Source organism: Pristiophorus japonicus, chromosome 12, assembly GCF_044704955.1.
Source record: "Pristiophorus japonicus isolate sPriJap1 chromosome 12, sPriJap1.hap1, whole genome shotgun sequence".
In the NCBI taxonomy this organism is placed as follows: domain Eukaryota; kingdom Metazoa; phylum Chordata; class Chondrichthyes; family Pristiophoridae; genus Pristiophorus; species Pristiophorus japonicus.
The window spans coordinates 129,089,727-129,107,320 of NC_091988.1; the positions used below are offsets into that span (position 1 = coordinate 129,089,727).

Consider the following 17,594-nt stretch of genomic DNA (forward strand, 5'->3'; position numbering starts at 1 on the left):
CATTACAACAGTGATTACTCTTCAAAGGTAGTTCATTGACTGAAGCGTTTGAAACGTCCTGTGGTTGTGAAAGGCGCTATAGAAATGCAAGTCTTTCTTTGAAGCTCCTTCCACTTCTCTCAAATGCTTGAGAACAGAATGCAATTTAAACAGATTGTCATATTCAGAACTCTACAATACACATTTCCATGAAACAGTCTTGGCATCCATGCAAACAGAAACATGCACAAAAGTCACAATCCTTCGCTTCATTAAATGATGAATGGGGGAAAAAGTGTCACATTGCAACAGAAGGATACGCCCCGTCTTCCTCACGGTTACTGGATCACCAATCACAACAGCGAGACCCTGCGATCAATAGGTTATTGTATTTGGAGTGGGAACAAAAGCACTCTTTGAGGACTGTCCTCGATCAGCATCTCAGATTGTATTTCTTCCCCTGCTCATCAGAGCTTGATGCTAGGGAATGTACAGTGATTAAACCCAGCACACACACAGTATATTCCACAATGTAGTGATTAAACCCAACACACACACACAATATATTCCACAATGTAGTGATTAAACCCAACACACAGTATTTTCCACAATGTAGTGATTAAACCCAACACACACACACACACAACTATATTCCACGATATAGTGATTAAACCCAGCACACACACAGTATATTCCACAATGTAGTGATTAAACCCAGCACACACACAGTATATTCCACAATGTAGTGATTAAACCCAACACACACACACAGTATATTCCACAATGTAGTGATTAAACCCAACACACACACAGTACATTCCACAATGTAGTGATTAAACCCAGCACACACACGCACACACACACACATACACAATATATTCCAGAATATAGATTACACCCAACACACACAAAGTATATTCCACAATGCAGTGATTAAACCCCAGCATTGGTGATAATTCCTTTTAAATCACTCCCCGTTAATTTTAAACATTGAACCAGAAGCAAGTATTTTAGAGCACATGATAAATATTGCAGGCATAAGCAGTAAAAAAGCCTCAGTACTAAAGAGCCCCTTGGAACTTTTACACTTTTATTTCCTGAATTATTTTTGGAGAGGCTAACACCAACCTGGGATGGCACCGGGAGTTTATAGCATTAGACCAGGCCAGTAAGGGTCACTGAATAATCATCGAGACCAAAAGCCCTGCTTAGCGTCTCCTCCTCCTAACCCAAAGACATTTTAGCTAATTTAACTTTCCCATTTCTACTGCTCTGTTGTGACACTTCAATATACAACATTTCCTCAAATTTAGAATTATTTGCAAAGTTAGCATTGGCTAATTTCCACTGCTAGGTATTCATTTTACCAATATTGCAGTTATACGGACCAGCGGGAAAGGTTCTGGGCAGGGTTCACAGGTCGTGGGCAGGGCTCGCAGGTCATGGGCACAGGCCGTGGGCAGGGTTCGCAGGTCATGGGCACAGGCCGTGGGCAGGGCTCGCAGGTCATGGGCACAGGCCGTGGGCAGGGCTCGCAGGTCATGGGCACAGGCCGTGGGCAGGGCTCGCAGGTCATGGGCACAGGCCGTGGGCAGGGCTCGCAGGTCATGGGCACAGGCCGTGGGCAGGGCTCGCAGGTCATGGGCACAGGCTGTGGGCAGGGTTCGCAGGTCATGGGCAGGGCTCGCAGGTCATGGGCACAGGCCGTGGGCAGGGCTCGCAGGTCATGGGCACAGGCCGTGGGCAGGGTCCAATGGCTAATGGTATGAATTTCACACCAGGTTTTGGGGCCTGAGCTCAATGCTGACACTTGTTTGCAGAGAAGGCAGAACAATTAATACAATAGCCCCACTTTTATTGTGAAAACTGATACCAAACAGAGAGCTAATTCATAGCAAATATTGTGTGTTATACAGAGAGCTGCTGTCACTCTGCTATAAACCAAGCCAGCTTTTAAAAAGTAGTTGCAGTCAACAGGCAGAATAGAGAATCAAAGACAATGAAAGGAATGGGAATTAATGCAAGAGTTTTTAAGTACAGTTTCTGTAAGATCCATCACCTTAAATATTTCACTCAACAAATAGCCTGGGGAGATCTGCTTTTTAGCTTTGATGAGGAGCAACACAATATCAGACCTCCAGCTTTTATCCACTTCTTGCTGCCTCAGAGATATGTTGCAACCTCTCTCTATCCGTGACCAGCTCTCAGTCTGCATCAAGGAGGAATATTTGACTCCTTTTTTTTTTTAAAAAAAAGGATTAGTTCCCTAGCTTCTCCCAATGACTTTGTGGCTAAAAGTGACACATGGCACTACCACTGCATGGTCTCAGGTTCACTCCCCACACCCCCAAATTGCAGTCTGTTGTTCCATTGAGGCATTACAATTAACATAAGCCACCCTGGGCTATGGATGAGGACAAGAAAATATCAGCCAGGATTCCCACTCGATATGGAACCCCAGTAGCAACCCATGTGCCAATATTTATCCCTCAACCAACATCACTAACACAGATTATCTGATTATCACATCACTGTTTGTGGGACCTAACTGAGCGCAAATTGGTTGCCACATTTCCTACATAGCCACAGTCCGAGATCATGAAAGGAGCTACAGAAATGCACGTCTTTCTTTAAAGCCAGTTGCAAGAATGATCCAGTAAAACATTATAAAACAGTTCCATATTATGAAAAGGAGAAGGTGCAAAAATATTTAGTAAAATAGTATCAGAACTGAGAGGTTATACCTATCAGTAAAGATTGAACTGGCTGGGGCTCGTTTCTCTCGAAAAAAGACCGACTGACGGGTGATCTGATAGTCTTCAAGATTGTGAAAGGGTTAGATAGGGTAGACGGAGAGATGTTTACATTTGCGGGGGGAGAACAGAACTAGGTGCCATCAATATAAGATAATCACTAATAAATCCAATCGTGAATTCAGGAGAAACGTCTTTACTCAGAGAGTGGAGAGAATGTGGAACTCGCCACCACAGGAGTGGTTGAGGCGAATAGTATCAATGCATTTAAGGGGAGGCTAGATAAACATATGAGGGAGAAAGGAACAGAAGGATATGTTCAAGGGGTCAGATGTAGAAGGGTAGGAGGAGGCTTGTGTGGAGCATAAACACCAGTGTGGACCAGTTGGGTTTAATGGGTGTGTTTCCACTGATGGGGGAGACTAGAGCTAGAGGGTATAATCTTAGAATAAGTGACTGCCCATTTAAAACTAAGATGAGGAGAAATTTCTTCTCTGAGGATTGTAAATCTGTGGAATTCATTACCTCAGAGAGTTGTGGAAGCTGGTACATTGAATACATGTATAAAGGCAGTTTAATATTCCTAGATGGATTGGCTACACTGCAGTTTGAGGCAATGAGTATGATTAACCCGCCCACCCACCCCAGGCCACAGATATCAAATTTCTTTGAAAGCAACAGGCACTTGAAGTTAAGCAAAGAAACATTTTGCGTTGTGCTATCGAGACAGTGGTGCCAACTAGCATCCATTACAACTTTAGTCCGAAACTTAGCCTGAACAATTTAACCTACAGAAAGTCAGTTTCTAATTCCAGTTGATTGCACTAAGAGCTAGTGAACTGCCAATTTGTTTGTGAATTTGCTGGACTCTCCAGCACACCCAGGGTGGATCATTCTCTTGCACTGCATCAGTTTCCACAGTATTCATATGATCACTGTCTGACTTAAGTTATTTATTGTCAACTGCCCACTGCAATTCTTCATCTGCTTTCATTGTCAACAGATTGGGCGTTTCCCCCTACCCCGGGCCACGGGGCGTCCCCCCTACCCCGGGCGTTCATAAGAACATAAGAAATAGGAGCAGGAGTAGGCCATACGGCCCCTCGAGCCTGCTCCGCCATTCAATAAGATCATGGCTGATCCGATCATGGACTCAGCTTCACTTCCCTATCCGCTCCCCATAATGCTTTATCGTTTAAGAAACTGTCTATTTCTGTCTTAAATTTATTCAATGACCCAGTTTCCACAGCTCTCTGAGGCAGCAAATTCCACAGATTTACAACCCTCAGAGAAGAAATTTCTCCTCAGCTCAGTTTTAAATGGACGGCCCCTTATTCTAAGATCATGCCCCCTAGTTCTAGTTTCCCCCATCAGTGGAAACATCCTCTCTACATGCACTTTGTCAAGCCCCGTCAAAATCTTATACATTTCGATAAGATCATCTCTCATTCTTCTGAATTCCAAAGCCCAACCTACTCAACCTTTCCTCATAAGTCAATAACTCAACCGAAATCTACCTAGTTAAACTTCTCTGAACTGCCTCCAAAGCAAGCATATCCTTTCGTAAATATGGAAACCAAAATTGCATGCAGTATTCCAGGTGTGGCCTCACCAATACCCTGTATAACAGTAGCAAGACTTCCCTGCTTTTATACTCCATCCCCTTTGCAATAAAGGCCAAGATACCATTGGCCTTCCTGATCACTTGCTGTACCTGCATACAATCCTTTTATGTTTCATGCACAAGTACACCCAGGTCCCGCTGTACTGCGGCACTTTGCAATCTTTCCCCATTTAAATAATAATTTGCTCTTTGATTCTTTTTCTGCCAAAGTGCATGACCTCACACTTTCCGACATTATACTCCATCTGCCAAATTTTTGCCCACTCACTTAGCCTGTCTATGTCCTTTTGCAGATTTTGTGTGTCCTCCTCACACATTGCTTTTCCTCCTATCTTTGTATCGTCAGTAAACTTGGCTACGTTACACTCAGTCCCTTCTTCCAAGTTGTTAATATAGATTGTAAATAGTTGGGTCCCAGCACCGATCCCTGCGGCACCCCACTAATTACTGGCTGCCAACCAGTGAATGAGAGCTCAGATGAACAGGACCCAAAGAAAGAATGCAAAAGGCAGGAGGCAACAGAGCAGAGTAGCACTGGGGTAAGTGTAAACCACAAGGTGATAGGAAGGGACAATATGTGTGAATATAAAGGGGCTGCAGGAGGGGTCAAAACTAAAAATCATGGTTTAAAAACTAGTATTAAAACACTCTACCTAAACGCACACAGCATTCGAAATAAAGTAAATGAGTTGACGGCACAAATCATTACAAATGGGTATGATTTGGTGGCCATTACAGAAACGTGGTTGCAGGGTGGCCAAGACTGGGAATTAAACATACAGGGATCTGACAATTCGGAAAGATAGACAAGAAGGAAAAGGAGGTGGGGTAGCTCTGTTAATAAAGGATGATATCAGGGCAGTTGTGAGAGATGATATTGGCTCTAATGAACAAAATGTTGAATCATTGTGGGTGGAGATTAGAGATAGTAAGAGGAAAAAGTCACTGGTAGGCATAGTTTATAGGCCCCCAAATAATAACGTCACGGTGGGGCGGACAATAATCAAGGGAATAATGGAGGCATGTGAAAAAGGAACGGCAGTAATCATGGTGGATTTTAACCTACATATTGATTGGTCAAATCAAATCGCACAGGGTAGCCTGGAGGAGGAATGCATAGAATGCATACGGGATTGTTTCTTGGAACAGTATGTTACAGAACCTACAAGGGAGTAAGCTATCTTAGATCTGGTCCTGTGTAATGAGTCAGGAATAATAAACAATCTCCTCGTAAAAGATCCTCTCGGAATGAATGATCACAGTATGGTTGAATTTGTAATACAGATTGAGGGTGAGGAAGTAGTGTCTCAAACGAGCGTACTATGCTTAAACAAAGGGGACTACAGTGGGATGAGGGCAGAGTTGGCTAAAGTAGACTGGGAACACAGACTAAACGGTGGCACAATTGAGGAACAGTGGAGGACTTTTAAGGAGCTCTTTCATAGTGCTCAACAAAAATATATTCCAGTGAAAAAGGGCGGTAAGAGAAGGGATAACCAAGGAAATAAAGGAGAGTATCAAATTAAAAATCAATGCGTATAAGGTGGCCAAGGTTAGTGGGAAACTAGAAGATTGGGAAAATTTTAAACGACAGCAAAGAATGACTAAGAATGTAATAAAGAAAGGAAAGATAGATTACGAAAGTAAACTTGCGCAAAACATAAAAATAGATAGTAAAAGCTTTTACCGATATATAAAACGGAAAAGAGTGACTAAAGTAAATGTTGGTCCCTTAGAAGATGAGAAGGGGGATTTAATAATGGGAAATGTGGAAATGGCTGAGACCTTAAACAATTATTTTGCTTCGGTCTTCACAGTGGAAGACACAAAAATTGCTGGTCACGGGAATGTAGGAAGGGAGGACCTTGAGACAATCACTATCACTCGGGGGGTAGTGCTGGACTCAAGGTAGACAAGTCCCCTGGTCCTGATGAAATGCATCCCAGGGTATTAAAAGAGATGGCGAAAGTTATAGCAGATGCATTCGTTATAATCTACCAAAATTCTCTGGACTCTGGGGAGGTACCAGCGGATTGGAAAGCAGCTAATGTAGCGCCTCTGTTTAAAAAAGGGGGCAGACAAAAGGCAGGTAACTATAGGCTGGTTAGTTTAACATCTGTAGTGGGGAAAATGCTTGAAGCTATCATTAAGGAAGAAATAGCAGGACATCTAGATAGGAATAGTCAATCAAGCAGACGCAACATGGATTCATGAAGGGGAAATCATGCTTAACTAATTTACTGGAATTCTTTGAGGATATAACGATCATGGTGGATAGAGGTGTACCGATGGATGTGGTGTATTTAGATTTCCAAAAGGCATTCGATAAGGTGCCACACAAAAGGTTACTGCAGAAGATAAAGGTACGCGGAGTCAGAGGAAATGTATTAGCATGGATAGAGAATTGGCTGGCGAACAGAAAGCAGAGAGTCGGGATAAATGGGTCCTTTTCGGGTTGGAAATCGGTGGTTAGTGGTGTGCCACAGGGATCGGTGCTGGGACCACAACTGTTTACAATATACATAGATGACCTGGAAGAGGAGACAGAGTGTAGTGTAACAAAATTTGCAGATGACACAAAGATTAGCGGGTTGTGTAGAGGACACAGAGAGGCTGCAAAGAGATTTAGATAGGTTAAGCGAATAGGCTAAGGTTTGGCAGATGGAATACAATGTCGGAAAATGTGAGTTCATCCATCTGGGAAAAAAGAACAGTAAAAGGGAATATTATTTGAATGGGGAGAAATTACAAGATGCTGCGGTGCAGCGGAACCTGGGAGTCCTTGTGCATGAGGTGGTTAGCTGGCAGGTACAGCAGGTAATCAGGAAGGCGAATGGAATGTTGGCTTTCATTGCGGGAGGGATGGAGTACAAAAGCAGGGAGGTCCTGCTGCAACTGTACAGGGTATTGGTGAGGCCGCACCTGGAGTACTGCGTGCAGTTTTGGTCACCTTACTTAAGAAAGGAAATACTAGCTTTGGAGGGGGTACAGAGACGATTCACTAGGCTGATTCCGGAGATGAGCGGGTTACCTTATGATGATGGATTGAGTAGACTGGGTCTTTACTCGTTGGGAGTTCAGAAGGATGAGGGGTGATCTTATAGAAACATTTAAAATAATGAAAGGAATAGACAAGACAGAGGCAGAGAAGCTGTTGCCACTGGTCGAGGAGACTAGAACTAGGGGACAGTGCCTCAAAATACGGGGGAGCCAATTTAAAACCGAGTTGAGAAGGAATTTCTTCTCCCAGAGGGTTGTGAATCTGTGGAATTCTCTGCCCAAGAAAGCAGTTGAGGCTAGCTCATTGAATGTATTCAAATCACAGATAGATAGACTTTTAACCAATAAGGGAATTAAGGGTTATGGGGAGCGGGCGGGTAAGTGGAGCTGAGTCCACGGCCAGATCAGCCATGAAACATTTATCCCGACTCTCTGTTTTCTGTTAGTTAGCCAATCCTCTATCCATGCTAATATATTACCCCCAACCCCGTGAACTTTTATCTTGTGCAGTAACCTGCCAACAAACATGACCATAACCTCGAGCTGAAGCCAGCCTGGCTCCAACACCAACCCTGGGGAAGCCTGACTGAGCTGATGTCAGCCTAGTTCCAATGCCAGGGCCGCGGGCATAACTCCAACCCTGGGTAGTTTAGCCAAAGGGCACGCGTTGTCACACATCCCAAGAAACCATATAGCTCACAAATTGGCATGTTAGCCATTACTTCCGAATTTTCCATTTCTGCTCTGCAATATGAAAAACCGATTAAACAAGTCAGCTATTAACCCTCAATTTAATTCATCGATGCACTATCCAGTAACAACTTGCCATATTAAATAATTGTAAATCAAATACGCTTTCAGCACCAGATAATCTCTTCCAAAATTTAAAGAACTTCTTAACACTAGTTCGGTGCTCTCCCTCAGAGAATCCAGTCATTTTCTCTTCAATCTCTGGTCCAGTATGTTCCTCGCACCAACAGAGTATTAACTGGCTCCTCATTTTATTCTGTACTGGAAATCACAAATTTACACAAATCCAACGACAAAAATATCAGTTTAATGCTTTATAGCAAAGAGTGACACACACTGGCTACTCTGCCAACTCGAAACCAACTGTTTCAGACTCCCAGAAAATTTAGGTCATCAGAAACTTTTTATTTACTGTTTGATACAATATTTGAGAGCAAACTTAACAGTGAGATAACGTTAAATATTAAAGCCACCAGTGTAGAATTGCTGGAGTCTGGAATATGGTTACCAGTGCCCCTTGAAGGTCCAAGTACTCCCTGCAATTACAGCTACTTGTAAATTGCTGAGGTCAGTAACTGCTCATATATTACAGGCTGCATGTGTGAATTACAGCGGAAACACACCAAGCGGCTTTTACAAGGGCTTGAGTGGGGAGCTTGCAGCACCAGTTCCCACACAGCAGAGGGAAATGTAAAATTGACAGATTAGCTCAATCTTGTGCCACAGTCTACCCAATACACCATTGTAAAAACAGCTTTAAACTGCTTCAAATGAAGATTTTTCAATACAAATACCTGGAATCAATGCTGTTTCTCACTGTGTATATATTTATATATCCCAGTACTCTGGCCTTGTGTATATTTATATATAACATTCCTAGTGCTCTGACCCTGGGGATAATTATAAGAATATAAGAAATAGGAGCAGGAGTAGTCCCCCCCAAGCCTGCTCCGTCATTTAATAAGATCACGGCTGATCTGATCATGGACACAGCTCCACTTCCCTGCCCACTCCCCATAACCCTTTATTCCCATATCACTCAAAAATCTATCTCCACCTTAAATATTCAATGACTCAGCCTCCACAGCTCTCTGGGGCAGAGAATTCCACAGATTTACAACCCTCAGAGAAGGAATTCCTCCTCATCTCAGTTTTAAACGGGCGGCCCCTTATTCTGAGACTATGTTCCCTAGTTTTAGTTTCCCCTATGAGTGGAAATATCCTCTCTGCATCTACCTTGTCGAGCCCCCTCATTATCTTATATGTTTCAATAAGATCACCTCTCATTCTTCTGAATGCCAATGTATATAGGCCCAATCTACTCAACCTATCTTCATAAGTCAATGTCCTCATCTCCGGAATCAACCTAGTGAACCTTCTCTGAACAGCCTCCAATGCAAGTACATCCTTCCTTAAATATGGAGACCAAAACTGTACGCAGTACTTCAGGTGTGGACTCACCAATACCCTGTACAGTTGTAGCAGAACTTCTCTGCTTTTATACTCTATCCCCCTTGCAGTAAAGGCCAACATTCCATTTGCCTTCCTGATTACTTGCTGTACCTGCATACTAATGTTTTGTGTTTCACACACAAGGATCCCCAGGTCCCTCTGTACTGCAGCACTTTGCAATTTTTCCCCACTTAAATTATAATTTGCTTTTCTATTTTTTCTGCCAAAGTGGATAACCTCACATTTTCCCACATTATAATCCATCGACCAAAAATTTTGCCCACTCATTTCGCCTGTCTATATCACTTTGCAGATTTTTTGTGTCCTCCTCACAATTTGCTTTCCCACCCATCTTTATATCATCTGCAAATTTGGCTACATTACACTCGGTCCCTTCATCCAGTCATTAATAAAGATTGGAATAGTTGAGGCCCCAGTACCAATCCCTGCGGCACCCCACTAGTTACTGTTTGCCAACCTGAAAATGACCCATTTATCCTGACTCTGTTTTCTGTTAGTTAGCTAATCCTCTATCCACACGAATATATTACCCCCAATCCCGTGAACTTTTATTTTGTGCAGTAACCTTTTATGTGGCACCTTATCGAATGCCTTCTGGAAATCCAAATACACCACATCCAGTGGTTCTTCCTTATCCACCCTGCACATTACATCCTCAAAGAACTCCAGCAAATTTGTCAAAAATGATTTCCCTTTCATAAAAGCATGCTGGCTCTGCTAGGTTGAATTATGCTTTTCCAAATGTTCTGCTACTGCTTACTTAATAATGGACTCCAGCATTTTCCCCAACGACAGATGTTCGGTTAACTGTTCTAAAGTTACCTGCTTTTTGTCTGCCTCCTTTTTTAAATAGGGGCATTACATTTGCGGTTTTCCAATCTGCTGGGAGCTCCCCAGAATCAAGGGAATTTTGGTAGATTACAACTAATGCATCCACTATCACTGCAGCCACTTCTTTTAAGACCCTAGATGTAAGCCATCAGATCCAGGGGATTTGTCCACCTTTACTCCTATTATTTTACCGAGTATTACTTCTTTTGTGATAGTGATTGCATTAAGTTCCTCCCTCCCGATAATCCACTATTGGTATGTGTTTAGTGTCTTCTACCGTGAAGACCGATACAAAATATTTGCTCAGCGTCTCTGCCATTCCCCTGTTCTCCATTATTAATTCCCCAGTCTCATCCACCAGGGGACCAACATTTACTTTAGCCACACTTCTCCTTTTTATGCACCTGTAGAAACTCTTCCTATCTATTTTTATATTTCATACTAGTTTACTTTCATAATCTATCTTCCCTTTCTTTATCATTTTTTTTAGTCGTTCTTTGTTGGCTTTTAAAAGTTTCCCAATCCTCTGGCCTCCCACTAGTCTTGGCCACATTGTATGCCCTTGTTTTCAATTTGATACCCTCCCTTATTTCCTTAATTAGCCACGGATGGTTATCAGATTGATATCGAACAATCCTAGTGCCCTGACCCTGGGTACAACGATACTGATATTGAACAATCCTAGTGCCCTGACCCTGGGTACAATGATACTGATATTGAACAATCCTAGTGCCCTGACCCTGGGTACAATGATACTGATATTGAACAATCCTAGTGCCCTGACCCTGGGTACAATGATACTGATATTGAACAATCCTAGTGCCCTGACCCTGGGTACAATGATACTGATATTGAACAATCCTAGTGCCCTGGGTACAATGATACTGATATTGAACAATCCTAGTGCCCTGACCATGGGTACAGTGATACTGATATTGAACAATCCTAGTGCCCTGACCCTGGGTACAATGATACTGATATTGAACAATCCTAGTGCCCTGACCCTGGATACAATGGTACCAATGTTGAACAATCCTAGTGCCCTGACCCTGGGTACAATGATACTGATATTGAACAATCCTAGTGCCCTGACCCTGGATACAATGGTACCGATGTTGAACAATCCTAGTGCCCTGACCCTGGGTACAATGGTACCGATGTTGAACAATCCTAGTGCCCTGACCCTGGGTACAATGGTACCGATGTTGAACAATCCTAGTGCCCTGACCCTGGGTACAATGGTACCGATGTTGAACAATCCTAGTGCCCTGACCCTGGGTACAATGGTACCGATGTTGAACAATCCTAGTGCCCTGACCCTGGGTACAATGATACTGATATTGAACAATCCTAGTGCCCTGACCCTGGGTACAATGGTACCGATGTTGAACAATCCTAGTGCCCTGACCCTAAGTACAATGTTACTGATATTGAACAATCCTACTGCCCTGACCCTGGGTACAATGATACTGATATTGAACAATCCTAGTGCCCTGACCCTGGGTACAATGATACTGATATTGAACAATCCTAGTGCCCTGACCCTAAGTACAATGTTACTGATATTGAACAATCCTACTGCCCTGACCCTAGGTACAATGTTACTGATATTGAACAATCCTAGTGCCCTGACCCTGGGTACAATGATACTGATATTGAACACTCCTAGTCCCAGCTCTGGGCCTTTATTAACCATGTTGGATGCAGCTGGTGTTGAGCGCCCCTTGGCCCGGTGCCGGCCCGAGTTGCTGTGTCTCTCCCCGGTAGTCGCCTGGCCCTCGGACTGGGACTCACCGCAGCGCCGCGGCCCAGGGCGTGTGCCGGCTGTTTACTCACTTGCTCCGCCAGCAGGTGCCGGCTCTGGGCCGCCCGGTTCCGCAGCAGCACGTAGACGTCGGTCAGGCTGCGGGTCGCCATGGTGACCGTGACAGGCCGCGGCCTGGGCCTCGCTCCCTCCTGCGCCCCGGCCTGGCCCCCCCACTGTCCCCGCTAACCGGGGAAGAGAAAGAATGAGGCACCCGGAAACCGGCCACCGAGGGGCCACCCGCTAAAGGAGCCGACTGCAACTGCGGCCTGAGCAAAGGGACCAGTGCGCATGTGTGCGCCCAGTGCCCTCCACTGCGCATGTGCGCGCCCAGTGCCCAGTGCGCATGTGTGAGTCCAGTGCTCAGTGCAGCCACTTTCATCATCATCATAGGCAGTCTCTTGGAATCGAGGAAGACTTGCTTCCACTTCTGAAGTGAGTCCTTAGGTGGTTGAACAGTCCAATACGAGAACCACAGTCCCTGTCACAGGTGGGACAGATAGTTGTTGAGGGAAAGTGTCGGTGGGACTGGTTTGCCGCACGCTCTTTCTGCTGCCTGCGCTTGATTTCTGCACGCTCTCGGCGATGAGACTCGAGGTGCTCAGCGCCCTCCCAAATGCACTTCCTCCACTTAGGGTGGTCTTTAGCCAGGGACTCCAAGGTGTCGGTGGGGATTTTGCACTTTATCAGGGAGGCTTTGAGGGTGTCCTTGTAACATTTCCTTTGCCCACCTTTGGCTCATTTGCCGTGAAGGAGTTCTGAGTAGAGCGCTTGCTTTGGGAGTCTCGTGTCAGGCATGCGAACAATGTGGCCTGCCCAGCTGAGCTGATCAAGTGTGGTCAGTACTTCAATGCTGGGGATGTTGGCCTGGTTGAGGACACTGATGTTGGTGCGTCTGTCCTCCCAGGGGATTTGTAGGATCTTGTGGAGGCCTCGGTGGTATTTCTCCAGTGACTTGAGAGGTCTACTGTACATGGTCCATGTCTCTGAGCCATGCAGGAGGGCGGATATTAATACAGCCCTGTAGACCATGAGCTTGCTGGCAGTTTTGACAGCCTGGTCTTCAAACACTTTTCCTCAGGTGGCCAAAGGCTGCACTGGCACACTGGAGGCGGTGTTGGGACTTAGTCGTCAATGTCTGCTCTTGTTCATAAGAGGCTCCCGAAGTATGGGAAATGGTCCACGTTGTACAGGGCCGCGCCGTGGATCTTGATGACTGGGGGGCAGTGCTGTGCGGCGAGGACAGGCTGGTGGAGGACCTTTGTCTTATGGATTACTCTGAGCCTTACCAACACATCTGGTCTTCACACTGTGGCTCAGTGAGCAGCACTCTCTCTCGCCTCTGAATCAGAGGTTGTGAGTTCAAGTCCCACTCCAGAGACTTAAGCCCATAAATCTAGGCTGACACTCCTAGTGCAATGCTGAGAGAGTGCCACACTGTCAGAGGTGTCGTCTTTTGGAAGAGACGACAAACCGTCTGCTGTCTCAGGTGGACGTAAAAGATCTCATGGCACTGTTTTTAAGAAGAGCAGAGGAGTTCTCCCCAGTGTCATAAGAACATAATAAATAGGAGTAAGCCATTTGTCCCCTCGCCATTCAATAAGATCGTGGCTGGTCTGATCTTGGCATCAATTCCACTTCCCCGCCCGCTCCCCATAACCCTTCACTCCCTTATCATTCAAAAATCTGTCTATCTCCCTTTTAAATATATGTTCTGACTGATCATAGAAATGTACAGAAGGTGGAAGGGGTATAAGTGGGAGAGCATTTGGTGCTAGTGACCATAATTCAGTAAGATTTAGGCTAGTTATGGAAAAGGACAAACGTGGACCAGGAAAAATAGTTCTCAATTGGGGTAAAGCCAATTTTGCTGAGCTGAGATGGGTTTGGCCAAAGTGGACTGAAAACGGCTACTTGATAGTAAATCAATGTCAGAACAGTGGAGGCATTCAAGGATGAGATCCTCAGGGTACAGAGAAAGTATGTTCCCTAAAAAAAAGGGTGGGGCTAACAAATCTAGATGTGGGTGTGAATCTTAATGAATACTTTGCATCTGTTTTCACAAAAGTGAGGGGCGATGCTGACTTTGCAATGAGGGAGGAGGAGTGTGAAATATTAGACGAGATAAACATAGTGAGAGGAGAAGTGTTAAGGGGCTTAGCAGCTTTGGCAGTGGTAAATCCCTAGGCCCGGATGAAATGTATCCCAGGCTGTTAAGAGAAGCAAAAGAGGAAATAGCAGAGGCTCTGACCATCATTTTCCAATCCTCTCTGGCTACAGATGTGGTGCCAGAGGACTGGAGGACTGCCATTGTTGTACCTTTGTTTAAAAGGGGAGAAAGGGATTGACCGAGTAATTACAGGCCAGTCAGCCTAACCTCAGTGGTGGGAAAATTATTGGAAAAAATCCTGAGGGACAGGATAATTCTTCATTTGGAAAGACATGGATTAATCAAGGACAGTCAGCACGGATTTGTTAAGGGACGGTCGTGTCTGAGGTAACAAGGAGGGTTGATGAGGAAAGTACGTATAATGTGGTGTAAATGGATTTTAGCAAAGCTTTTGATAAGGTCCCACATGGCAGACTGCTCATGAAAGTAAAAGCCCATGGGATCTAGGGCAAAGTGGCAAGTTGGATCCAAAATAGGCTCAGAGGCAGGAAGCAAAGGGTAATGGTCGATGGGTGTTTTTGTGACTGGAAGGATGTTTCCAGTGGGGTTCTGCAGGGCTCAGTACTAGGTCCCTTCCTTTTTGGGGTATGACTTGGACTTGAATGTTGGGGGTAGGATTAAGAAGTTTGCAGATGAAACTAAAATGGGCTGTGTGGTTGATAATGAAGAAGAAAGCTGTGGATTGCAGGAAGATATCAATCTAATTATCCCCAGGGTTAGGTGGGCAAATGGAATTCAATCCGGATAAGTGCGCGGTAATCCAGGGGGCGCTACCTCCTCGTAGGACTGCTCCTGGGCACAGCCAAGGGGGCCATCAACCGGTCCAGGCAGCGGGCAGTCGAGAGGGTCGTTCAGCCCGACTGCCTGCCTCTCTTCCGCGCTTACATCCGAGTCAGGCTGTCCCTGGAGATGGAGCACGCGGGAGTACGCTCGCGGCCTTCCGTGAGAGGTGGGCGCCGGACGGACCAGAGTGCATCATCACCCCCGGCAACCAAATTTTAATTTGAACCATTATTGTAAAAAGTCCAGGGGGCTCTAGAATTGTTATTCCCACCCTTTTTCTTTAAGGGCACATATTTTGCCTGAGCCCTCTGGATCTCCTCCTTAAATATCCCCCGTTGTTCTGACACTGATTTATCTACAAGTAGCTGTTTCCAGTCCACTGTAGCCAAATCACTTCTCAACTTAGCAAAATTAGCTTTTCCCCAATTTGGAACTTTTATTCCTGGTCTATCCTTGTCCTTATCCATAACTACCTTGAATCTGACTGAATTATGGTCACTGGCACCCAAGTGCTCTCCCACTAATACCCCTTCAACCTGCCCAGCTTCATTCCCCAAAACTAAATCCACCCCCTCTCATGTTGGGCTTGTTACATACTGACTAAAAAAGTTCTCTTGAATGCATTTTAAGAATTCCGCACCCTGTATACCTTTCCCACTATATCTAGGCCCCTCATAATTTTATACACCTCAATAAGGTCTCCTCTCACCTCCTCTGTTCCAAAGAAAACAACCCCAGCCTATCTAATTTTTCCTTATGGCTAAAATTGTCCAGTCCAGGCAACATCCTCGTAAATCTCCTCTGTACCCTCTCGAGTGCAATCACATCTTTCCTGTAATGTGACCAGAACAGCACGCAGTACTCTAGCTATGACCTAACTAGTATTTTATACAGTTCAAGCATAACCTCCCTACTCTTATATTCTATGCCTCAGCTAATAAAGGCAAGTATCCCGTATGCCTTCTTAACCACCATATCTACCTGTCCTGCTACCTTCAAGGATCTGTGGACGTGCACTCCCTCTGTTTCCTGTACACTTCTCAGTGTCCTATCATTTATTGTGTATTCGCTCGCCTTGTTAGACCTCCCCAAATGCATTACCTTACTCTTCTCCTGATTGAATTCCATTTGCCACTGTTCTGTCCACCTAACCAGTCCATTGATATCTTCCTGCAGTCTGCAGCTTTCTTCATTGTTAACCACATGGCCAATTTTTGTATCATCTGCATACTCCTAAATCATATGCACATAGATTGGGCTAACCAAACTGGAAGCAATACGGTGGAGGAGGATTTTCTGGAGTGCATAAGGGATGGTTTTTTAGACCAATATGTCGAGGAACCAACTAGGGGGGAGGCCATCTTAGACTGGGTGTTATGTAATGAGAAAGGATTAATTAGCAATCTCGTTGTGCGAGGCCCCTTGGGGAAGAGTGACCATAATATGGTGGAATTCTGCATTAGGATGGAGAATGAAACAGTTAATTCAGAGACCATGGTCCAGAACTTAAAGAAGGCTAACTTTGAAGGTATGAGGCGTGAATTGGCTGAGATGGATTGGCGAATGATACTTAAGGGGTTGACTGTGGATGGGCAATGGCAGACATTTAGAGACCGCATGGATGAACTACAACAATTGTACATTCCTGTCTGGCATAGAAATAAAAAAGGGAAGGTGGCTCAACCGTGGCTATCAAGGGAAATCAGGGATAGTATTAAAGCCAAGGAAGTGGCATACAAATTGGCCAGAAATAGCAGCGAACCTGGGGACTGGGAGAAATTTAGAACTCAGCAGAGGAGGACAAAGGGTTTGATTAGGGCAGGGAAAATGGAGTATGAGAAGAAGCTTGCAGGGAACATTAAGACGGATTGCAAAAGTTTCTATAGATATGTGAAGAGAAAAAGGTTAGTAAAGGCAAACGTAGGTCCCCTGCAGTCAGAATCAGGGGAAGTCATAACGGGGAACAAAGAAATGGCGGACCAATTGAACAAGTACTTTGGTTCGGTATTCACGAAGGAGGACACGAACAACCTTCCGGTTATAAAAGGGGTCGGGGGGTCTAGTAAGGAGGAGGAACTGAGGGAAATCCTTATTAGCCGGGAAATTGTGTTGGGGAAATTGATGGGATTGAAGGCCGATAAATCCCCAGGGCCTGATGGACTGCATCCCAGAGTACTTAAGGAGGTGGCCTTGGAAATAGTGGATGCGTTGACAGTCATTTTCCAACATTCCATTGACTCTGGATCAGTTCCTATGGAGTGGAGGGTAGCCAATGTAACCCCACTTTTTAAAAAAGGAGGGAGAGAGAAAACAGGGAATTATAGACCGGTCAGCCTGACATCGGTAGTGGGTAAAATGATGGAATCAATTATTAAGGATGTCATAGCAGTGCATTTGGAAAGAGGTGACATGATAGGTCCAAGTCAG

At 44.8% G+C, this 17,594-nt stretch overlaps 1 protein-coding gene across 2 annotated transcripts in view; it reads right to left on the reverse strand.

Moving 5' to 3' along the window:
- The window catches only part of stx16 (syntaxin 16), a 38,850-nt gene extending 26,404 nt beyond the window's left edge, over positions 1 to 12,446 (reverse strand). The window contains exon 1 of one of the 2 annotated variants that reach the window (XM_070895924.1): positions 12,247 to 12,446. In XM_070895924.1, coding sequence (XP_070752025.1) covers positions 12,247 to 12,327 — 81 coding nt within the window. In that variant the 5' untranslated portion in view covers positions 12,328 to 12,446. Of the gene's footprint in view, positions 1 to 12,204; positions 12,226 to 12,246 lie in introns of those variants that run through there. The other variant, XM_070895925.1, reaches the window with a different exon arrangement.
- Positions 12,447 to 17,594: the final 5,148 nt, after the last annotated feature.